General features: G+C 46.1%; 1 protein-coding gene across 3 annotated transcripts in view; it reads left to right on the top strand.

Annotated features, from left to right (window-relative positions):
• CHD7 (chromodomain helicase DNA binding protein 7) overlaps nucleotides 1-15,183 on the top strand; it is a 179,452-nt gene extending 164,269 nt beyond the window's left edge. For 2 of the 3 annotated variants that reach the window (XM_082363034.1, XM_082363032.1), the window contains exons 26-38: nucleotides 212-341; nucleotides 788-860; nucleotides 1,018-1,075; nucleotides 1,775-2,003; nucleotides 2,227-2,435; nucleotides 2,525-3,187; nucleotides 3,953-4,113; nucleotides 6,271-6,498; nucleotides 6,727-7,170; nucleotides 10,197-10,418; nucleotides 11,469-11,609; nucleotides 11,828-11,932; nucleotides 13,238-15,183. In XM_082363034.1, coding sequence (XP_082219160.1) covers nucleotides 212-341; nucleotides 788-860; nucleotides 1,018-1,075; nucleotides 1,775-2,003; nucleotides 2,227-2,435; nucleotides 2,525-3,187; nucleotides 3,953-4,113; nucleotides 6,271-6,498; nucleotides 6,727-7,170; nucleotides 10,197-10,418; nucleotides 11,469-11,609; nucleotides 11,828-11,932; nucleotides 13,238-14,203 — 3,629 coding nt within the window. In that variant the 3' untranslated portion in view covers nucleotides 14,204-15,183. The remainder of the gene's footprint in view (nucleotides 1-211; nucleotides 342-787; nucleotides 861-1,017; nucleotides 1,076-1,774; nucleotides 2,004-2,226; nucleotides 2,436-2,524; nucleotides 3,188-3,952; nucleotides 4,114-6,270; nucleotides 6,499-6,726; nucleotides 7,171-10,196; nucleotides 10,419-11,468; nucleotides 11,610-11,827; nucleotides 11,933-13,237) is intronic. The other variant, XM_082363033.1, reaches the window with a different exon arrangement.
• The last annotated feature ends 8,561 nt before the right edge of the window (nucleotides 15,184-23,744 follow it).

The following is a 23,744-nucleotide window of genomic DNA, read 5'->3' as shown; positions in this document are numbered from 1 at the left end:
GTAACCTGGCCCCCTCCTCCCCCTCCAAATCTGCCCCGGGATAAGTGTTCCATAGAATAGGCTACTACATACAGCCCGGTTCGTTTAAATACAACATAAAATGTCATCTCAATCGAGAGCCATGGGTGACGCGGCCGTGCTCGTGATTCTGTGAGTGATGGGCCTTCGTTGTTTCCTTGTGTGTCCTCTGTGGGCCGGTGGGACGGCACAGGGTACGAGAAGTACAATTCCATGCGAGCTGACCCCGCGCTGTGCTTCCTGGAACGAGTTGGTATGCCCGATGCCAAGGCCATCGCTGCCGAGCAGAGAGGAACAGACATGCTAGCAGATGGCGGTGACGGGTAAGAAGGACATTTTAAAATTTTAATAAACTTTATGTCAGTGTCACATCTACTGGCAGGGTTCAGTTCTTACACGGCACTGTGCATTACATTGCATCTGATTTGGACTTAAGTGATGTTTACCAGTGTAGTCTGTTTATATATCATAATGACTATTTAAACACAATATATGATCTAGATAATCTGCAACTTGTCTGTCTTTTCCAAATGATGACAACCCCCCGCCCCCTAACACACGCACACACACACACACACATACGCGCGCACACACGCGCACGCACACACACACACACACCCTGCCCCTCATGGCTGCACGCTTTGAATACCGACAGAGTCGCTTTGGATGTCAGACTCAGAATTCAAAGTAGCATCAGGCGGGTTGTTACTCTTTCCTTCAGTCTCTTGCTAATCAGTGTGATTTAAACATTTTTTAAAATTTTATATAGGGGAGAATTTGATAGAGAAGATGAAGACCCAGAATATAAACCAACCAGAACGCCGTTCAAGGATGAAATAGATGTAAGAACTTGAGTACATGGACTTTTACGGCACCAGTAAAATATTATATGCTCATATAAGACTTGTTAAACTTTATAGATAATGGCCTTTCCTTTAAAAGATAAAAGCAAAATAACCCCAAATTAAAATAATTTCTCTTTCTCGCTTTGCTTTTGAGGAATTTGCAAATTCTCCTCCAGAAGATAAGGAAGAACCCATGGAAATACGCGGCCCAGGTATGACTCCCTGAAAGCCGGGGGGAGCAGGGCTGAAGAGTGGGGTGCAGGCCTTGCCTTGCGGCTGGACCTGCTGCCCCTTCACCACGGCGGTGTCTTCAAGTGCCGCTTCATCTGTGCTGACTCATCTCTTTTGTGAAGGATTCTAATGCCTGTTTATTCTCGGTTTTTCATTCTGTTGGATTTCTTTGATAAAATAACTATTTTTTGGATTAAGATAATTGACATATTTATGTTTCAAATCAGGTAGTAAAAACTTTTAAGCATCTTTAGAAATACAGCTCTTAAAAACAGGGCATTTGTTAAGTATCTGAAATATTGGCAGTTTATTGAGACACTACTACCCTTTTTTCCTAATGTAAGATCGTTAGCTAACAATTATGTGATTGTTTTTTACGTTCAAGATTATCACATTACAGGAGAGCACCCTTATCCTGTAGTTTGCGGCACAAAGTATGTTTCTTTATGTAGGACTGACGTATGACCTTGGGTTTTTTCCCCCTAAGGAGCTGAGAAAGAAATGGTTTACAAGTTCCACACTAACATCACTCCTTATTTATATTTTAAAAACGAGAGCACTACGATGCCCTTTCCCACGCTGCCATTTGAACGTTAGCAAGTCATCTCGTTTTGCTGGGAAACCCCGTGTATGGCGAGGTTATGGCTACACGTTCAGACACCTTCTCTTCGATTCCCCAGGCAAGCACAGCGAGGGCAGCGCTGAGTTAGGCCAGCTCTACTGGCCCAATACCTCGACCCTGACCACCCGTCTGCGCAGGCTCATTACCGCCTATCAGCGCAGCTATAAAAGGCAGCAGATGAGGCAGGAGGCCCTGATGAAGACCGACCGGCGGAGACGGCGGCCCCGGGAGGAAGTGCGGGCCCTGGAAGCTGAAAGGGAGGCTATCATATCGGAGAAACGGCAGAAGTGAGTTTCCGAGGGTTTACCATCGCCTGGTACCCTGCCCTCTCCTCCGCTCTTCTCCACCCGCGGGAGGCAGGCATCGCAGGCAAGATAACCGCCGTCAAAGCGGCCCCCCCAGAAAGAGACAAGCCCTGTGAATTAAGTTCAGGGCAAACGAGAAAAAGCAGTAATAAACGTGAAGCCTTTTTACGCAGCCCGAGTCCGGCTAACGTCTCCTTTCTGACAGGTGGACGAGACGGGAAGAGGCGGACTTTTACCGCGTGGTGTCCACGTTTGGGGTTATTTTTGACCCGGCGAAACAGCAGTTCGACTGGAACCAATTCCGAGCCTTTGCCAGGCTTGACAAGAAGTCCGACGAGAGTCTGGAGAAGTACTTCAGCTGCTTCGTGGCCATGTGCCGGCGGGTGTGTCGCGTGCCCGCCAAGACAGATGGCGGTAGGTTCGCCGGGCACGGAACAGCGGGGCGGGGGCGGGGCGGGGGCGGGGCGGGCGCCCTCGGGTGACACGCGCTCCCCCTGCCGCAGAGCCGCCCGACCTGCCCTCGGCGATCGAGCCCATCACGGAGGAGCGGGCCTCGCGCACCCTGTACCGCATCGAGCTGCTGCGGAAGATCCGCGAGCAGGTGCTGCGCCACCCGCAGCTGGCCGAGCGGCTCCGGCTCTGCCAGCCCAGCCTGGACCTGCCCGAGTGGTGGGAGTGCGGCAGGCACGACCGGGACCTGCTGGTGGGCGCCGCCAAGCACGGGGTCAGCCGCACGGACTACCACATCCTCAACGACCCCGAGCTCTCCTTCCTGGACGCGCACAAAACCTTCGCCCAGACTCGAGGGGCGGCCGGCGCCCCGGCCCTGAGCGCGCTGGCCCTGGGCTTTGGCCAGACGCCCGCCGCCGCCGCCGCCGCCCCCGCCGCCACCCCGGGCCAGGAGGAGAAGGCGGGAGGGGCCGAGGCCAAGGCCGGGGAGGCGGGGGAGGCCGAGGTGAAGGAGGAGGAGGAGGAGGCCGAGGGCGGCGGGAAGGACCGGAAGCAGGACCGCGAGGCCGAGCCCGGCGCCGGGAAGAGCGAGCCGAGAGGGGTGGAGGTCGGTGCGGACACGGGGCCCAAGTCCATTTCAGAAAAGGGTTCCGAGGAGGACGAAGAGGAAAAGCTGGAGGACGATGACAAGTCGGAAGAGTCTTCCCAGCCCGAAGGTAACTCCTGGCCCTTCCGGCCTCTCCTGACCCCATCCCCGCAGGTGTCTTCTTGGTCTTCCTGTCATGTGACCAGTGCTCTTTTTTTGGGGGGGGTCGTTTTAAAGGTGATGAGTGTACATTTCCTTCTGTGAAGGAATAGTGTCAGGTTATGCCTAGATGTACGTTTTGCTCTGATACAATGTGTAAGTATGCTATTTCGAACGACTTAACTTCCCAGGAGGGTTTTACAGACACTAACAATTTTAAAACAAATGATGCTTTATTTTTCATTCCGAAGTAAAGGGTGGGAGTAGAATCTGGGAAGAACCAGTTCTCTTCCTGAGTCCCAGGTAGGTTGCCGTACCTGCCACGAAGGAAAAATGAAGTGCCGCGTTGTACTTTTCTGCCGGAGCTGCGGCTCGGAACTGTGGCCAACGCATTAGACCTTTTCCTGGTGGAGGAACAGAGGCCCTGCTGGCTCAGAGGCTTGGCTGTCATTCAGCCTCCTGCGAGACTTGTTCGCAGGATGCCTGACGACTAGTGACGTAACGTCCCTAAGCCTCTACTTCCTCATCTGTAAAACAGGAATAACACCATCTATGTGAAAGGGCCCTTGCAAGCTTTAAGCGACAAGATTTGTAACATGCCTAATACCACTGTAGCCGTAGTAGGTACTCGATAAAATGGAGCTCATCAGCATTCAGATATTAAATCATGTCTTTTCTACACTCCCTTTTCAGCGATATGCTGGTTGTGAGTGATGCACATTAACTCATTTCTCAGCAGGAACTGTCTCGAGAGGGAAGAATTTTGATGAAGAGAGCAATGCTTCCATGAGCACTGCTAGGGATGAGACCCGAGACGGATTCTACATGGAGGATGGAGATCCGTCCGTAGCTCAGCTCCTTCATGAAAGAACGTTTGCCTTCTCATTTTGGCCTAAGGTTGGTGGGGTTTTGTTGTTGTTGTTGTTTTGGTGACCAAAAAAGAATAGGGTGGAGGAAATCATTCTAGCTTTGATTTTTCAACTAATTTTAAGGTAAACTCTGACACAGTGTATGAAGATTGTAGATTTTTCTTGTATTTTTAAAAGAATGATCTGGGGAAGCCCAAAGAAAAAATTCTGTGGAATACTTTTTAAATAGGATAGGAAAGGTGCCAGGAAGCAAAGCTAATAAGAAAAAAGAACTGTTTATAAGGATCTTTGGTTCCTCGCGGTTTTTTAGATTGTCTAGTACAGTCTATGGATTATTGTTTCAAAAGACTCACCCATCTGACAAAATAAAATGTGTGTATCTTTTTTAAAAAGAATTTTTTGTTGTGGTCAAAAACACATACCATGAAATTTACAATCTTGACTGTTTTTAAGTGTGTAGTTGGGTAGAGTTAAATATTTTCAGGTTGTTGTAAAAGAGACCCCCAGGACTTTTTTATCTTGCAAGACTGAAACTCCTTCCCTGTAGATCAACTCCCCTGCCCCACTGCCTCTAGACAACTACTATTCTACTTTCTGTTTCTGTGAACTTGACTACTTTAGCTTAGATATCTCATATAAGTGGAATCATACAGTACTAGTTCTTTTGTGACTGGCTTATTTCACTTAGTATAATGTCCTCAAGGTCCCTCTGTGTCAAAGCATGTAACAGGATTTCCTTCTGCTTTAAGGCTGAATAATATTCTATCGTGTGTATATACCACATTTTCTTTATCCATTCATCCATCATTGGGACATTTGGGTACCTTCCTCCTCTTGGCTTATTATGGTGCTACTGTAAATGTGAATGTACTAATATCTCTTTGAGACCCTGCTTTCATTTCTTTTGGAAACATACCCATAAGTAGTATTGCTGGATCATGTGATGGTTCTATTTTTAATTTTGGGGGGAACATCTGTACTGTTTTCCATAGCCATTGTACCATTTTGTAATCCCGACAACAATGCCCGAGGGAACCTGTGTGGTCTTTAAAACTGTGTGTTTTGGTTTTTTTTTTAAATCCTGAAGCAGAACTTTCAGATTTAAGACAACTTTATACATTTGGAACCCTGTAATCTTCTGAACTGGGGAGAGGGTGGGCGTTGACCCATTTGCTCGAATACATTATGAGATAATTCCAAATGTAGTTATCTATAACCAAAAGCAAAGTAGAAATTACTTTTTTGGCTAACTGGCATAATTTTATAATGAATTCCTATGTAATTTGGGTCTGTTTCTCAGGGTGGGGAGATAATCATCCTAATCACCCTAACAGCGCTGTCTGGTTTAAAACAAACAACACAAAAAAGGCTTCCGTCGACTCATCCCCAGGCTGCTCTCCCATAGTGTTAATTGTGAAAGAAACAATGTGAAATTTTTAACTGAAGAGTGTACCATCGGAGACATTTTTTTTTCCTCTGTATGCTCCCGTATTTCCCCCGTTTTGCTAGTCTCCCTTATTGAGTTGAGAAGGCAGCTTCCCAGGTAAGCCGAAAGGTCTATAGTAGCAGGCTTTTAATCTATGGAAACTGGGTCTAAGAGCTATAATTAGAAATTTTTAAAGTACACGCTTCAATGAAACTCGAAGTGATAATAGGTGGGAGATGCAAATTGACACTCATTAGGTGTTCCTAGGTTGGTGCCCATTCGTAATGCTGAACTTTATTAATAGTAACGCTAATGATGTCCCACTTCCTGGGACAGGCTGCGGTCCAGCCTGGGGACTGAAGCAGCAGAGCGTCGAGAAGCTGACTGCAGGCTTCCATTGTCACCTGCTGACGTGCACCAACAATCTTTAGCCTACACAACAGTTACTTGTAAAACATGGGGACATCTTAGAGGTGGTGGTTATGTAACGTTCTCTCGTTTATGTGATTCATTGTTCATAATTGAAAAATGCTGAGTCTTATGTGTTGCGGCCACCTTCAGACCTCACACCAGAGTAAAGTGGTTCTGGTGGGTTTGGTTTATTTCCATGCTTGTTTGCTTTTTGTTTACTTTTGCTTTTCGCCCGCCCCGTCTGCTTTTAAGCCTTTTCTGCTCTTCAGCGTCTCAGTGGATGTATTTATCTCGTAATTTTCACCAGGTCTTTGTTACAGTTTCGTGTGACTTTTCTTCTCCCTCCAGGATCGAGTAATGATAAACCGATTAGACAACATCTGTGAAGCAGTGTTGAAAGGCAAATGGCCGGTAAATAGGCGCCAGATGTTTGATTTCCAGGGCCTCATCCCCGGCTACACGCCCCCCACCGCCGACAGTCCCCTGCAGAAGAGGAGCCTGGCCGAGCTCTCCATGGTGGGTCAGGCGAGCGTCAGTGGCAGCGAGGACCTCACCACTTCCCCTCAGTTGTCCAAGGTCAGTTAGGGCGCTTTGCTGGTGCCGCTTAAAGATGAGCTCCCTTGACTCAGTGTGGAAGCTCGTGTTCACTGGTCCTACTGAGCAATGAGAAGGCTGCTGTCTCCTCAGCTCCGTTCAGCAGCCTCGGATGTTTAATTCCTTAAGCTTCTCGTGCCTGCTTTCCGCGAGCCAGCCCGTGCAGCAGGTGCGGTTTTGGCTCACTCTTGTGTTGGGATTTCTCAACAGGAAGACGCCCTCAACCTCTCTGTCCCGCGCCAGCGGAGGAGGAGGAGGAGAAAGATCGAAATCGAGGCCGAAAGAGCTGCCAAGCGGCGAAACCTCATGGAGATGGTTGCCCAGCTGCGGGAGAATCAGGTGGTCTCGGAAAACGGACAAGAGAAAGTTGTCGATTTATCAAAGGCCTCGAGAGAGGCAGCAAGCTCTACCTCAAGTTTTTCATCTCTGACTTCAAAGTTTATCTTGCCTAATGTCTCGGCGCCCATGTCTGATGCCTTTAAGACCCAGATGGAGCTGCTCCAGGCGGGCCTGTCCCGCACGCCCGCCAGGCATCTGCTCAACGGCTCCCTCGCGGACGGAGAGCCTCCCGTGAAGAGGAGGCGGGGAAGGAGGAAAAACGTGGAGGGCCTCGACCTGCTGTTCATGAGCCACAAACGGACGTCATTGAGTGCAGTAAGTCCAGGGCTGGCTCCCCCCCGCGTGCCCGCGCTGGCGGCCCGGGTCCCGGCTCTGCTGCCCACTCCGGGGCGCGAAAGCCGGCCCCTTCCGCTAAAGAAGGAGTCGCGACGGACAGAGTCGTGGTTCTGAGCCGGAAAACTGTGTTGAGCGTTGACGCAGATCACTCGGCCTGAACCATGGGTAGCTTGAGGATTTACTCTTCCCAAGATCCTAATATATTGATCACTCTCGGAAGACTAGCCCAAAACAAAAACATGTTCTTCTGAGCCTGTGATCGTTACCTCTGAACCCTCGAGGTGGAAAAAGCTTCTGCTCTTAAAAGTATCCATCTGTTTGGGGCCTGGCGTTTATTAGATTTGTTCAGTTTCAGACTTAAGATTTGTGTTCGCATGCAAAGCTAGCGATTGCAAATCCTCTTGCCTCCGGAAGCAGATATTTAAAAAATCTCAACTGAATTGAGGTCTGTGCTAGTTTAGGTTTGCAAGAAATATGTGTGTCAGTGGATTTTGTCATTTTCTTCTTCAATTCAAAGGAAATGAGTGCAGTGTAATCAAAATAACTCTCTTCCTTAATCCGCTTCAACCACTCACCTAAAAAAGTGCCGCCCAACTAACGATGAGGTTTTACCCCAGAGAACCTGATTACACGAAGTCTTTTTAAAGCACTAAAATTGGTACAAGATACTGTAAGCCTTTGGATGTGAAACCCGAATCAGCACAGAGGTGCTGGAGCTCATGCCCAAGGAGATGGGATGCCCGCGGCAGGCCCATCCCCTGGGTGGCGGGACACAGTTTGGGAAACACCGAGGGGAGACGTTTGTTTCAATATGTTTTTCCTTACTTCATTCCTATTATTATTTCCCCATTTTTTACTTCTTGAATTTAGAGGAAACTTAATAAAAGAGTAGGGAAGGCGTGGTCAAGTTAGAGTCTCGAAGTGGCAAAATAGCCTTCACTGAAACTTGCCCCCTAGTGGGGTCTGATTAAACCAGAAGCATCCGGGTGGTTAAAAGGTAATTTTCAAAACTCATTACGAATGTACCAGTGTTAGTAATGGTCATTTTTGTTGATCATCTGACTGCTTCTAGAATCTTGAAAAATACACCTCACAGTGGATCAGCTGTGATTGTTTTTTCCCTAAGTTAAAACGCCATTTCTAGGTGTGTGGTCCCCAAAGTGGCATCGCCAGCCATTAGCTTCCTGCTGGGAACCACCATGATGCTTTGATAGGTTTTGTTCACTGAACAAACATCAACAAATTGGGAGTTTCTGCAGCTCACACACGGGTTCATTTACTGTCTTTCAATTTGAATCTCACGTTTGTCTGTGGACCCAGCGTCAGGGGTTAACAGTCAGTGCGACCAAGTGCTGTTTCCTATTGTAGTTATACACCCTGTATTAAACTTATGGCTGACTTTATTCATTCACATATTTTAAGCTGTCCCTAGGAATTTATTGTTTTTTCCCCTAAAGTCATATTTAGCAACCTGGCTCAAAACTCCTAACAGATGTTAAGAAAATGTATTTTTATCTTTATTTTTTAAATTTTTTTTTAATTCCTATCTGTTGGAATTTGGGAATTCCTCATTTGGTATTATAGAGGGTTATGTGCGTGCACATAAAATACAAGGAGAATGCTGATTGGTCTGTAAATAAACTGAGTAGTGAAGAGGTATAGAGGTCGGCAAGGTTACTTGTGTGGAACAAGACAGATCCCAAAATCTTGTGTTGTGTTAGCATTCAAACTGGAGACCACTGTGCAGCCGTGAAAAGTAAGTAAGTTGTGAGAGCCAACCCCGCCCTGTGCCAGGCACGGGGATGCGAAGAATAAAGGCCCAACGGGTGCTTGCACCAGAGAACTCAGTGTAGAAGATGGGTGACAGATAAATAACAACATATCACTGTTTTGAGAAGTCCCTGGGGTACTTTGAAAACCCAAAGGAAGCATGGGACTGGAGGAGGAGGATATGGGGAGAAACATATGGGGAAGTTTCCCTGGAGTTGGTCATACCTCGGTGAAATTTTGAAGGTTGTATGGGGGTAAGTCATTTGAAAAGAGGGGGCGGGGAGAGCATGTGCAAAGGGACTGAGGCCAGAGAGAGCCTATCATGTCTGGTGAACTGAAAGTTACTGGCCAGGGAATTTGGTGAGGAGGCAGCTTCAGCAGAGATGACCTTGGCGACAAGGTAGGATGCAGATCACAGAGGGCTGTGATTGCTATGCTAAAGAACTTGGATTTTATCCTGAAAGTGATGCAGATTCAGCTATCAAAATAGCTTAAACAGGGGAGTGGTGTAACATGACTTTTGAGCAGAGTGGAGGTTGCATTAAAGAAGGGTGGGACTAGAATCAGGTAGACCGTTTAGGAGTAATGCAGTGATACGGGTGGTCAGTGACGGAGACCTGAGCCAAAGCGGGAACAGTAGGGAAGGACAGATGGGCCTCACTGAAGATGTCTGCAGGTTGAAATAACAGAGTTTGAGGACCAGTGGCTGGGCGATGGTAGAGTCTCAACTCCAACTCAACTTCAGTTAGAGTTGATCTTCCCAGTGTTGCCACACACGCCTAATATGAACTATTGTACTACCGACAAAAGTGTACTGATCACAGAGTGCCAAAAAGCTAGGTATAAACTGGCTTTTGGAACATTCCTCTAATTATAATTTCTTGAATGATGCTATCCAGGGATCCCCAAAAGAGATTGAGAGGCTACCTTTCATGCATATCGGGCTCAGACTCCACTGCCTGTGTCATGCCCCTAGTGGCTTGCCTAAGATCTCAAACGTGGAGCGGTGATGGACTGTCAATTTTCTACCCCATCACTAATTCTACAATGTGAAGAATGATACGCGTTCCATCTTCTCATTGAATAGCTGTTCCCAAACTGCCATTGTTTCAAGTAACTTTCTTCCCCTTTATGAGCAGAGATCCATTATGCTAGGCTAGCGTCTCCTCGGGCTAGGATGTTGTCAGGATCTCTCTCTTCACGTGAGAATTCCGACCACTGTCAACTTTCTGCAGGAGGATGCTGAGGTGACCAAAGCTTTTGAAGAAGATATAGAGACCCCACCTACAAGAAACATTCCTTCTCCTGGACAGCTGGACCCAGACACGCGGATCCCTGTTATAAATCTCGAAGATGGGACTAGGCTGGTGGGGGAAGAAGCCCCTAAAAATAAGGACTTAGTTGAATGGCTGAAGCTGCATCCCGCTTACACTGTTGATATGCCAAGTTACGTACCAGTGAGTATCACGGAGTGTAGAGTTGGGAGGGTTCTTGCTCAGTCAGTCCATTTCCTTCTCCCACGCGACGGAGAAATCCCTGGTCCCTCTGCCTTTCGCTTGACTGTCTCGTCATCTCGGACGTTTCCCAGTTTTTGTCACTGTATATTCTATGTTAGAGAAACTAGCTTCAGGTCTGTCCTACGTGAAGGGGGCAGCCTTGTTATTTGAAGACGCCTAGTATGCATTTCCTTGCTTTTTCCTTCTCCCACCAAATAGATGTGATTTTTTTTCTGTTACTCTTCACATGGTGTGGTTTCCAGGGGGGTCTCGTTATTGGGAAAACACTCCCCAACGTGCTCTAATTGGTCTCTGGATTGGGTCTGCCCAGCACAGACTATTAGGAAGCTGTTACTGCAGAGATCTGAGCCCCTAACACAGCCCAAAACTTTATTAGCTTCTTTCTTAAACAACTAACACTCATGCCATTTATTAAACATGAGACAGGATCTCCAGATGATTTGTCCCTTAAACTGCTTGCTAGCTAGTTGTGCACATGTTTTACGTCCTATAACTTATGTGATTGAATTTTAAAAACTTAAGTGTTTACATTTTATCTTGTTGAGTTCCTGCCACTCAGAATGCACCCTCCTGCAAAGGCTCTTTTATCCCTTGGGTTGTTTCTTCTCATGTACAGTCGCATGTCGTAGATGTGAGATCACCTCTGTATCCACTCAAGTCTCTGAGTAGAGATTAGCAGAGGTACCAGACATAGTTTCCTTTTCAAATACCATGACTTGGTTAAACATTTGAAGAAAAGATTTTAAGCAAGTTATTGAGAGATAAAAGGAAAACCGTATTCTCCGCTTCTAAGTTTGTTCCTTAAGTAAAGGAAAAAGAGAATAGTCTTTCCTTTCAAAGGAAACTATGGTTTCTAGTAATTAAAATGATTCTTGAAACTTCCATAGTAATTGAAAATGGCTTGACTGTTCTGTTTGTCATTTATATAGGAAAGAATAAGTACTAAGTACAATTTTACTAAGTATGTTGTTTGTTTTTGTTTTTTTGCAGAAGAATGCAGATGTGCTGTTTTCCTCATTTCAGAAACCGAAACAGAAACGACACAGATGTCGAAACCCTAATAAATTGGATATAAACACTTTGACAGGAGAAGAAAGGGTGCCTGTTGTCAATAAACGAAATGGGAAGAAGGTAAACATTGGGAAAGGGAATTGATCTCTATGTGATTTCTTTTCCCAGAAAGAAGTGTTTTATTCTGACATCTTTTATAGGGGAAAAGAATCATGTTTCTTCCAGAATACATGTATATTTATATGATCTGTGTATGTATATGTGTAGATATACAGATGGGAGGGGGAGAGGGAAGAATTTGTCTGTTTCTAAATCATTTTCCGAATGCCTCTCCCTAGATGGGTGGAGCTATGGCGCCTCCGATGAAGGATCTACCCCGGTGGCTGGAAGAAAACCCCGAGTTTGCAGTTGCCCCAGACTGGACCGATATAGTCAAGCAGTCTGTAAGTACAGACTCTGCCTTTCTGTCCAGAAAGGTATCTGTACAAAACTGTTTTCCTGAATTTTTCTTTATTTTCTGTGGGCCATTAATTATTCAATGATAACTTATTCTTGGCTTAAAAGAGTTGACATAATGCATCATTTTCATACATCATTAATACATCATCATTCCTTGTATCAATATGTCATTAATCCACCAAAGTGGATTAATTTGACAGCTCTGATTTAAAGGGATTGTATAGAAATATGCATTCACAGTCTTAGAGGCAGACTTGCTCCAGGGAGGAATGCCCCAGGTAAACCTGGTTAACAGCATCTGTGGAATGGAATTTATGGTGGTTGAGATCCTTAAGATTAACTGTGATTTCTGATTTTAAAATAAACGAAAAAATACAGCAATTCTGCCTAAGCATTAATTTCACTATTTGTTTTTAAAATTAATTTGTTTAAAAGTCTTGATTTCTTTTTGTTTGTCTGTTTAAAGTATACAGTGAAAGTGCTTATTTTTCTTTTGGTACACAGTTCTATCAGTCTTCACACATGGATGGTTTCTTGAACGGCCACCATAATCAGAATACAGACAGTTCTGTGACTCGCCCAAATTCCTTTGTATTATTCTCTGTCCCCACCCCTAGCCCAGGGCAACCGCTCACTGATCTGTTCTCCATTCCTAGAGCTTTGTCTTTTTGAGGATGTCGCCTAAACAGAAGCATAAATTACGTACCCTTTTTGAGACGGCTTTCTTCGCTCATATTGAGATTCACCCAAGTGGTTCCATGTGTCACAAGTTTCGCTGCCGATCTGGCTTCTGTGTGTGGATGTACCCCTGGGTGTGGTTACGCATCACCCATGGAAGGACACCTGGGCTGTTTTCAGACTTTGACAATTATGAGTAGAACTGCTATAAACATTCATGTACAGGTTTTTGTGTGAACATGAGTTTTTGTTTCTCCAGGGTAGATCCTAAAATATAACTTTAATTAAATGTTCCATAGTTTTCGACTTCCTTCTGGTGTGCTATTTCTCGAGTTAGCTATGGATGCAGATATCTTGACATTTACCTCACCGATAGAGCAGCCTTTAACATTTTTTTTCTGCAATTCAGCATAATTCCGTGAGCTATGTAATGCTAAAAACGAGAAGTTTTGCTTTCTGAGGTCTGATCCTTGAGCTTTTAGAATGGAAATAATTGCTTGTGTACTTCCCATTCCGAGTGTCAGTGTTCAGTCCATCACAAAGGCCCGCGTGGAAATGAGGTTTTCTTCCGCAGCTTTGATAGCCCCTGTTTGCCCCTTCTTTCCTTTCAGGGTTTCGTTCCTGAGTCGATGTTTGACCGTCTTCTCACTGGACCCGTGGTGCGGGGAGAGGGGGCGAGCCGGCGGGGACGGAGGCCCAAAAGTGAAATCGCTCGCGCCGCGGCCGCGGCCGTGGCCTCCACGTCGGGCATCAACCCCCTGTTGGTGAACAGCCTGTTCGCTGGGATGGACCTGACGAGCCTGCAGAGCCTCCAGAACCTCCAGTCTCTGCAGCTGGCCGGCCTCATGGGCTTCCCTCCGGGACTGGCCACGGCCACGGCCACGGCCGCCGCCGCCGCCGCCGCCGCCGGAGGCGACGCCAAGAACCCGGCCGCCGTGCTGCCCCTGGTGCTGCCGGGCGTGGCCGGCCTGCCCAGCATGTTCGGGCTGGGCGGGCTGCTCAACACCCCGCTGTCGGCCGCCGCCGCCGCCGCCGCCGCCGCCGCCGCCGCCGCCGGCAACACCGCGGCCGCGGCCGGCCCCGCGGAGCCGGAAGATGGCGCGTGCAAAGCGGAGGAGAAGGGCAACGAGGACGAGGACGAGAACAAGGACTCGGAGAAAAGCACAGACGCCGTTCCGGGCCCGGACTCCGCAAATGGCTCTGTTGGTGCTGCTACTGCCCCGGCCGGCCTGCCCTCCAGCCCGCTCGCCTTCAACCCCTTCCTGCTGTCCACCATGGCCCCGGGCCTCTTCTACCCGTCCATGTTTCTACCTCCGGGACTGGGGGGATTGACGCTGCCGGGCTTCCCCGCCTTGGCGGGGCTGCAGAACGCCGTGGGCTCCGGCGACGACAAGGCTCCCGACAAGGCCGAGGGGGGCGCCTTTCCGGAAGAGGAGACCCTCGAGGGCAGCGACGCCGAGGAGAGCCTGGACAAGACGGCGGAGTCCTCAGTCTTAGAAGACGAGATAGCACAGGGCGAAGAGCTAGACTCACTCGACGGGGGGGACGAAATAGAAAACAATGAAAATGATGGATAACCAGTACCAGTTCCAGTTAAAGTGTTTAAAACTTTTGACAAGTGGTAGTCCTACTGTTTACACTCACAGTTAATGTTCATACCTAGTTTTATAAGCTGTTCTGTAACATAGTGTAGCAAAAGAAAAAAAAAAAAGTCCAAGTCATGTTATACAGGTGTGTCAAAAGGTATCTTGGTCATTAAGTATTGTGCAGTGCATTATTTATTATCCCTAGGAGAGATGAAATTTGAGAGATGATCATGTCTTTTTAAGGAAACTTACATAATGCTCTGCTTTTTTTTTTTTTTTTTTTTTTCCCTTTCCTTTTCTTTTGGTACCATTGGTATTATAATAAAGAGCAATTTGTAACCAAGTGGCACGAATGGAAGGAAGTGCTGCTCAAAGGAAGTATGAAGTTATATATTTAATTTTTTAATTTTAATTTTTTTGCTGTGAAGGTCAAGATGAAATTTACCATACATATCATCCTTGCTCATTTGTTTCCCTTTTTGACTACACGGGGGTTCCCACACTTGCGCATCACACACATCCATACACTCTGACAATCTCCACCTTAGTGTGAACGTCTCTGTCCCGAGGCGCAGCAATAATAAGGCAGCTGTTGAATGTGAAGGGTCCCTTTGGAAATTAACCTACTGGGAGGGTTCTTGCCAGACAGAACTGCAGTTCCATTGTCTCGTGGTCTTGTAATGCACTGGTATAAACAAAATAAATAGATGAATAAATAAAGAGTGAGAGAAGAGAGAATCAGGTACCTTTTTTAAATTAAAGGACTTTGTTACTTTAGCCACAAGCTAAAACAGCATTACCTCAGCTCTAAACTAGCCTTGAAGTTTACAGACATGACTTTGTAAATGTATTGTTTTTCTTTGTTGTGATGTCCTTTTATTTTTTTTCCTTTGAAAACTGCTATCATGTAAGATAAAATGTAAATTGCTGCCAACTGTAGTAATGATGCTTTTAATAAAAGTGACCCATGATATGCAGAGATGTAATTATAGAATGTAGTAGGGTAGGGGAACTGGTTTCACTCTATTTTTTGTATTCGCAATAGATGCAAATACAGCATTCTGGCCTTTGTACAGTTTCTTGATATATCCTCCTATACCAGATTAGCTGTTGGTAATATGCTAAACTGATTGTCTTCCGACTAGACTGGAAGAAAAACCTCACATTACCTTGACATAATTCCACTCCAGATATCTCAACAGAACCACACGCAGAAACCTCCCATTACTCGCTCAAAAGGGCATCTGAGGCTGAGACTACTTAAAAAAACGTGTGCAGCGTCTGATAATGTGGTACACCGAGGAACAAAAGGTCAAAAGAAAAATGAGGCTTTAATAGGCACAATATCTGGGTCATTTATCCTCGGTTAATGGGTAGAAAAACACAATGCCGTGGTGTCAGCAAGGGACGCAAAGGCACTCTGGTGTCCTGAGGACCCGGGCTCGGTGCCAGCGCCACGGAACCCCACGTGGAACGAGCAGGGACCCGCCGCAGCAAGCGCAGGCGAGCGCGAGCATGCGCATGCGCACGCACACGCGCACAGGCAGGCACGCGCACGTGCGGGTACGCGCACGCACGGGATGGGAGCCGCTGGTTCGTGCCCTCCTTTCTGACCGCTGATGTTTGAGGTAAACTAGAATTTGAGATGCTCTGTTCTCAGCTTGTAATGTCACCTGACCAAACACAAAGCCCCATGTCCCTGCAGTTAAAAAGGAGGGGAAGAGAGGGTGAGGGTGACCTGCGGTGGCTCCCTCCACACCGCCCCCGGGACGCGCCCAACCCGTCCCCCGCCCGACGTGGCACGAGACAGGCAGTCCGGGTTCCTTTTAGATAATGAGGTTCCGTGAATTCGCCTCGCAAGATGAAAATATACCCATGATGATTCTGGAAAAGGAGCTCCGTGAAGCCTCCACCTTAGACGCCCCGTGGTGGCTTCACCGGTCACGTCACCGTGACTCTTTCCTGAAAGGGAGGGCCTGGGTAGTGCGCGGGCAGCAAAGTGCCTTTTGTAAATCAACTATACTTCAATAAAAACAATAATAAATTTAAAAAAAATTTTTTTTAAAAATAGCTTCTGGAACAGAATTCTTCAAACGTGGAAAATAAGACTAGACTTCCACAAAGTAAATATTTAAATAACTGAAAGGCTTTTTAAGCATTAAAATAGGACCTTAGGGAGAATATGTTTCATAAAGTGAGTCTTAAAGGGGCTTCTTCTGAAATTCTTTATAGCGTTGGAAGTTTTCCTACGACCTTCTGTAAATAGAGCACACGATGTGACTGTCCCTGTTAAAGGAAGACGCTGAGAACAATGACGACCTTCAAAGCAGAGGCATCACTTGCTTGTGGCCAGAAGGAACCCTGACATGATAGGTAGGTCAGCAGCTGGCCCTGAGTCATCTGGGATTTACCTGTGAAGGTGGCCTTAAAGTCATGCAAGTTTCCAAACGCAAAAAATGCGGGTTTTTTTTTTTTTTTCTAATGGAATTAATTCTTGACGTGAGATCTCGAATTTGCCTAAGTAAGAAATATTTTAAATTCAGTCTGATCCTTCATAACCGGTGTTCGTCGCGTGCTTGTATAAATTCAGCACTGAGGTGCTCAGTGCTTTCCATGGCGTTGCTATTTCACCGTCACTTCTCTTCTGTGAGGAAAGTGCTGTTTTCCAGGAGGAAACAGAGAGACTTGGAGACTTTAAGTAACTGGCCAGCAGTAAGTACAGGAGCTGGACCTGAACGCAGGCAGTCTAACATTGGAGCTTCCTTATAGGTTCCTGAAATAGTGCACTCTGGTCTCTGAAGTAAAATAGTTATTTAGTGATGATTTGAAGTGTCTAGGGCTTTTGTATTTTTACGTTTCCCCCCCCTTACCCCTCCATAACGGACCTTAAATCTCAGGTTGGGAATTAAGGGGCTGTCTATACGAGGCAGAACCTGGAAGAGTGTGAGCTCTGACTAGGGAAACTTGAGTCTCAGTTACCTAATTTAAATTTGGATTTATCTTGCTCCATGAATGTTTCTATTTTATGAAGAAGTCAAGTCTTTGGAAAAGATTAATTTAAGCCTCAGAGCTAGCAAATTGCAAACCTGGTATTTCAACTCAGATTGATCTAACTTCTGGGGTATTTCAACCCTAGGCACTTAACCACTGTGCTGGGGTGATGAACATTCATCAACAAACATTTACTGGGTGCTATGTGCTAGGTACTGTTTTAGTGGCAAGAATATAGCGAAAACCAAAAATAGGCTAGGGCCCTGCTGTCATTGGGCTTATATGCTGATAGGAAGAGATAGGTGATACACAGATACAAATACAATTTTTGTAGATGGAGGAATACTATTAAATATGGTGATGGGGTGGTCAGGGAGGAGCTCTCTGTGGAGGGGCCAACTCTGCTTACACCTGAGTGATGAGAAGCAGTGGCCAGACAAAGCTGGTTGGAGAATGTTCCAGGCAAATGGAAGAGCCAATGCAAAGGTCCTGTGTTGACAGTGAGCTTGGAAGAAGCAGGGGCAGGGAGCCTGTTTGCCTAGAAGATTTGGGGGGTAGGGACCAAACTGGTCCTGGTGGATTTGGATTTCTTTTCTAAGTGCCATAGAAAGTTTCTTGGAAGGTTTTATGCAGAGAAGTGATATCATATTCATCTTTCTAAAAAAATAATCCCTATGGCTGCAATGTGAAAAAAATGGCTTGTAAAGAGGAATCAGGAACCCCATTTGGGAGACTGTTGTAGCAGCCTTGGATCAAGGCAGTAAGTAGCAGTGGAGACGGAAAGCAGTAAATGGATTTGGGATATGTTTTAAAGAAGTAGAGCCTCCAGTTTACATTAAGTGAATAATTTGAATTAACTTTTCAGGATTACTCCTACTGAAATATACCCAAAGGTAAAACCAACAGATGAAGAACATACACTGTTTTTTTCTTTTAATTCCATGATTAGTGTTAATAGAAAAGACGCTAGGAACAGAAATCTTTCTGTCCATGTCCTGTTACAAAGTTATCTTTTAAGTTCAAAGAAAATTATTTGTTAATTATCTTTGGGAAGAGTTTTTAGCAATTATTTCTAATAGATAGCGGAGGTAAGAAGGTGTGTGCATCGTTGAAATGATGTGTGTGCAGTGAACATCAGTGCGCCTCCAGAGCCATCAAGAAATTTAAATTAGGAAGCAAAACAATGTAAATGACCTCTACTAGCAAGCACTTAAAAGTTAGAATATACCGTATTCATTCAACTTGGCTCTCTAATGAGCAATTTTATGTGTTTTCTTAGCACAGGTAAGATTTACCACCGTTTTATAGACACTTTATAGTAAAGTAAACTATATTTGGCAAAATAGATGTATAAATTACCACCCGGAATATTTAATCTAACGTAAGACTCCTTCAGTGAAAGTATTTCATCATTGAATTTTTTGTTGGGAGAGTCACCTAATTTGGAGATTTTTTTTCTTGTAGGAGTTAGAATGGTGATTTTCAAAGTATTTTGAGCTATATAAATCATTTCTATGTCTAAGGTTTTTGCTGAACTTTCCTAATGCTCTAAACCAAAACTAAAAAACTCCTTGTGTGTATGTGTTGGCAATGTAGGTCCACTGTCCTAATGGGCCTGTTGGTCTGTAGATCTTATTTTGGATCTACCAATGTAGAGTTGATTTTTAATTTGCATCTCCTTGTTGAATGTTTACCATGTAATTTAAATGAAATTGAAGAATAGGGTAATGACAATTAAAATTTCAAATATTCTTTCATCTGACATCTTTAGCTCCTAGCTCCAGAACGATTGACTCTTATCATATGTGTAGCTCCTAAACTAGTTGAAATTTTCATCAAATGAACAAAGATGGCAGAACCCATCTCCAAACGCAATACAGACATGGTATTTAAGTGTAGTGGTGTCTCCCAGTAGGTTTCTTCCTGTGAACCTTTCTCACTCGCGAGGTCTTTACTGGGCTGCAAGATAAATCTGTCATGGTGAATCTGAGTTACAGCTGAAGGACAGCATAATAGATTTATTTCTAAGGTATAATAAAGAGAAACACTAAGTCAAAATATTGTTTAGGAATCACTTAATACTCTACTCTTGGTGGTTTCCTCCATCGTCCCTTGCCCGCCTCTGCATTTTGATCTGAAAATTACAGGAATTTTGATTGATTTCAAAATTACAAATGAGAGGAACCTGATTCTTTTCCGTGACTTAAACCAGGTACTGCAGTAGCTTCACATCCTTTGCAACCCAAAACCATCTCCTGATTGTCAGCTGCAGCTAAAGCAACTTCAACTTGGATGTAGGCTGGGTGACTGAAACCTAAGCGGGCTGTAAATTTAATAGTTTGGGGAGCACACGTCACGTTTTGGAACGGAAAATTCATCCTGTTCAACATGTTTCACCATGTTTCCTTGGGAGTCAGGAAGCTCTTAACATTTTAGAATTCAGCATTTTTGTTTGGTAATAGGCACTTGTGAGTTAACCCACAGCACAGCCTGGCGAGTTAGCTCGGAGTTCTTGCCACTAGCCGTTTACCTGGTGAGGCAGGATCTCTTGCCCGAGTCTGAGTGCTGAGACAGGTGTGGTGGCGAGAACTAGTATTTAGACTTCTCCAGTGTAAGCCGTGTCCAGCAGTGGGCTGTCTGTGTGAAGTATAAACCTGCCATTCTTGTTAATTCAAGTCCGTGAGCTTAAACAAAAACTCCCAACCTAAAATAGAATAAGCTACACACTCTTTTAATAACAACTGATGTTGTGATCTGAAGAACAAGCCAGAAGGTTGCAGTCTCTCATTCTGCAAGACCAAAGTACCCCAGGACAGGATGACTGAAAGATGTTCAAGTTAAAAAAAAAAAAAAGTGTATACAATTACGAGCTTGCTTTATTTACATCCATGCTGATTTTATGATAGAAGCTGCGCAACCGATAGTCTAAATATCTTTGCACATTCTTGAAGCTTATTCCTTAGAATTTTGGGATAGTGAATCGCGTATCTGAATGGCCCTAGCAGGCAGCCCCAGCTAAGTCTGGGACTTGAAGTCCCTGCAGGGATGGGACACGGCCTTGGCAGCCTCCACCCCTCCAGGGCTTTTCTGGGCAGTTGCGGCTCTCAGGACGGATTTGCATATCTGTAGCTGCAGAGCTCCCGTTCTCTCACGAGGCTGGAAGCCCTGCGAGGCGCCTCTGGGATCCTTTCCATCTGATTGTAAGTGTCCCTGGAAAATGAGAGCAGCCACTGTGTCTGACTGCGGAGGCATTGTTCTTGCTGGACGAAGCTGGCCTGCTTCTCAGCCCCTGGGTTTCTGCTGCCTCAGCCTGGCCCGCTCTGAGGAGCCGCTGGACTGACTCAGTGGCCTGAAGGGTTACATGAAACCGTTTAAAATTCTCCCTTTCCCCCTCACTCTCCAAAACGTAAAGTTACAAACAAACCCCAAACCCCCTTTTCTTTCGAGCATCCTCTTGTGCAGAGCCTGTGTGTTCCGAGAGAAAACAGAGAGAGTAACACAGCAATGGCAACTCAAGGACAAGGGGCTCAGCTCTGCCCCTCAGCCTCCAGACAGCTCTTGAGAAAAAAAACACCATTGGCCATCAGGACAACCTGCGGGGGGAGGGCAGGATGCAGTTAAAGCTGAAAGTGTCCCTTTACGTTTCAACCAGAAAGCTGTCCCTTGCTAGGAGATGCTCGGGTATCAAATGTTTATTACCATTAAAATCCTCCCGTGGGGGACAGTCACTGCGAAAACCCCCGTTTGTAATGTCAGAGAAACAAAAGCTTTTGTGATGTTGTTGTTGTTGTTTTCAATGTGGTTTGGGAGCAGCTCTGACCTGTGAAAGGGGAGAGGGGACTGAGCGACCAAGGTGGAAAATAGACGCAGGAAGAAGAGCAGTTTTGCGAATCCTCTGGTGTTCCTCCTTGTATTTGGATCTCAAATGACTAAATGGCCAAAAACTCATCTCCAGTCCACATGTTCGCAACACGCTTGAACTTACTTCTCTGTGTACGTTCGTGTGCGTCGGACAGCGCACGATTTTACTTTGCACGTGGTATAGCATTAAGGCACAGGGAAAAGGGAGAACTGATCGCAGCGCTCCCACTGTCTAAAATGCTGCTGACGTGGCACGTGTATCCTCATGGGTGACGGGAGTCTGGTGCCTCTCCCTGCCCTCAAGGAAACACGGAAATCCACCGTAACTGGAGGGTTTAGGCAGACTTACAGTTTTAATAGCTGTTCCAGGTACCCAATATCCTGGCCAGTTGATTGTCAGCTGTGTCTAAATGTATTGAATACTTAAGGAGGGCCTGAGCCCACAGATCCTGGAGGAGGGGGATGACACGATGGGTTGTCCTCGGCTCCAGGTAATTTTGGCTCCCTGCACCTGACAGCCTCATTTCCAGAGCACCAACAGCTTGAACTGATCTCGATTAACTCAAAGGCGAGGCCATCTAGGCTTCTGAATCATTGCCACTCCCCCCCAAAAAAAGTTTAGAAACATCAGTTGCACGGCTCACACATCAGCCCCTCCTGCGTGAACGTGGTCGTGATGCCTCTTTTCTTGTTGGTGCACCAGCGGTGATCTGAAAATGACGGCAGCAGGGCCGAGGACGGCATCCCCACGGCCCGTGCCCACGGCCAGTTTCCTCCTGGACCTGGACACCCTTGCTTGGTGGATTCAGGCAGCCATTCTGTGCTCGGGGCTTCCTACAAGAAGCCTCTTCTCTCTCAAGGACAAATGTCATGGAGTCTTTTTGTGTATGAAGAACACTTTTTTTAAAGCTCACTAGGGAAAGGGAATAATAGGCATCATTCTTGTTCTTAAGCAGCCATCAGTTGGCAAATATTTAATGTGCAGCTAGAGGGTGTGCCAAGGGGTGGGGACGCGGGACAAAGGGTGTAGTCAGGGTCCTTGCTCTCTGGGCCCTTCGCGTGTTGCTGACGTAGTGCGTGTAAATAATATATACCTGCCTGCGATTTCGAGATTTCAAAGCACGAATGCAGGCATTATCTCAGCTGATAGAACTTTGAAACCGCAAGTTAGTTGTGAGTTTAGAGATGGAAGATATTAAGGCTCAGCCATCCCAGAGTAGCAAGGGGCCTAGTTGGGTCTTGCAGGCAGGTGTTTGGACTGTAAACCCAGAGATCTTTCTACCACGTTACGACAGCCAGCGGGTGACTCCACTGTGCACAGCGGAGCAGCCCTGCACCGCCAGAGTTCGGCTCTCCTCTGAGCCTCACCGCCCTCATTTGTAAACTTGGAATAAAAATAATAATAACACCAAGCATGCCTTCCTTGTAGTGTTGTGGGAAGATTAGAAATTGTGACTGTGCAAAGTCCTTAGCGCCTGGCACTGAATTGACACGCAGTAAAGGATGACTTTAAAACCATCCTGAAACTAACACAGCACTGTAAAGCGGTTATACTCCAATAAGAAAAAGTCTTAACAAAATTAAATGAAACCATCCTCATCTGTCGAGTTAGCCAGGCGGCGTAGGAGGTGCAGTCGAAAGCACTGAGGGAGGGGCTGGGGTGACGGGTCTGCAAGGAAGGTCCCACAGAAAGGAGGCTGATGCACGTCCTGAACACTGGCGGGCAAGAGCAGCGCAGAGCCTGGGGGAGGGAGTCCGGGTGGCGGCGAGGCTTCCGGGGCGCTGGCTCTCAAGCGCCACAGAGAAATGCGAGTGGCACTGGGACCTGGTACATGTTCACATTTGCATATGAATCTTCTTCAAAACTTCACGCAGTACAACATATCCTTACTTCCTCTAATGCGCTCTTCTCTGTTGTGTCCTATTCCATTAAAAAAATAAATGTTCACGCCCCTCTAAATTGATTTCAGGATTCAATAATGGATGGTTATTGGAAAATTATTTGAATGAATTGAAATTTCAATTGTTTCAATAAATTGAAATCTATAATTACCTGCTTTTTGGAAAATTGTGCTTTAAGACAAGGACTTTTAACTTGGGCCTGTGGATGGGCTTTGTGGGAGGGAGGTGAAGGTGGCCTCAGATTTCCTGGAGTTGGATGCACAATTGTGTGTGTATGCGTTTTTCTGGAAAGAGGGTCCCTGAGTTTCATCTGGTCCTCAAAGCATCTGACTCCCTCTTTGATAGGGTAGTGAGAAAGAGAACCAGAAAATTAAGTTTGCGTTGATTGGGAATTGCCTTTAATGCCACTTAGAAATGGAGAACTGATGAAAGAGCAGTCCCTGAAGAGGAGAACCCAGTTCACAGTTACACTGAGGGTCCTCCGCACGTCTCCCGGATAGAGGACGCCTCTCTCCGTTGTGTCACGGCCAGCGGTCATGACTGCCCCGCTTTTCTCCTGCACCAAGTCGGGATGGAAAGAGCACCCACCATATAGGCCTGTTTTGAAGACTGGATGAGATAATGCATATAGAACAATGAGCAGAACGGGCAGAAGATAAACACACTCACAATGTCGACTATTGTGCACACGGACCCTGCGTGATGGTGGTACCACAGGGAAGGTTGTCCCCATTGTATCCGCTCCGTTCTTGTATGAGTGTGTGTGTTGTTTTTAGTA

This window comes from Balaenoptera borealis, assembly GCF_965194805.1.
Source record: "Balaenoptera borealis genome assembly, chromosome: 17".
Lineage (NCBI taxonomy): Eukaryota > Metazoa > Chordata > Mammalia > Artiodactyla > Balaenopteridae > Balaenoptera > Balaenoptera borealis.
Note: the sequence above shows the minus strand (reverse complement) of the source record. Positions and strands in the feature narration are given on the sequence as shown.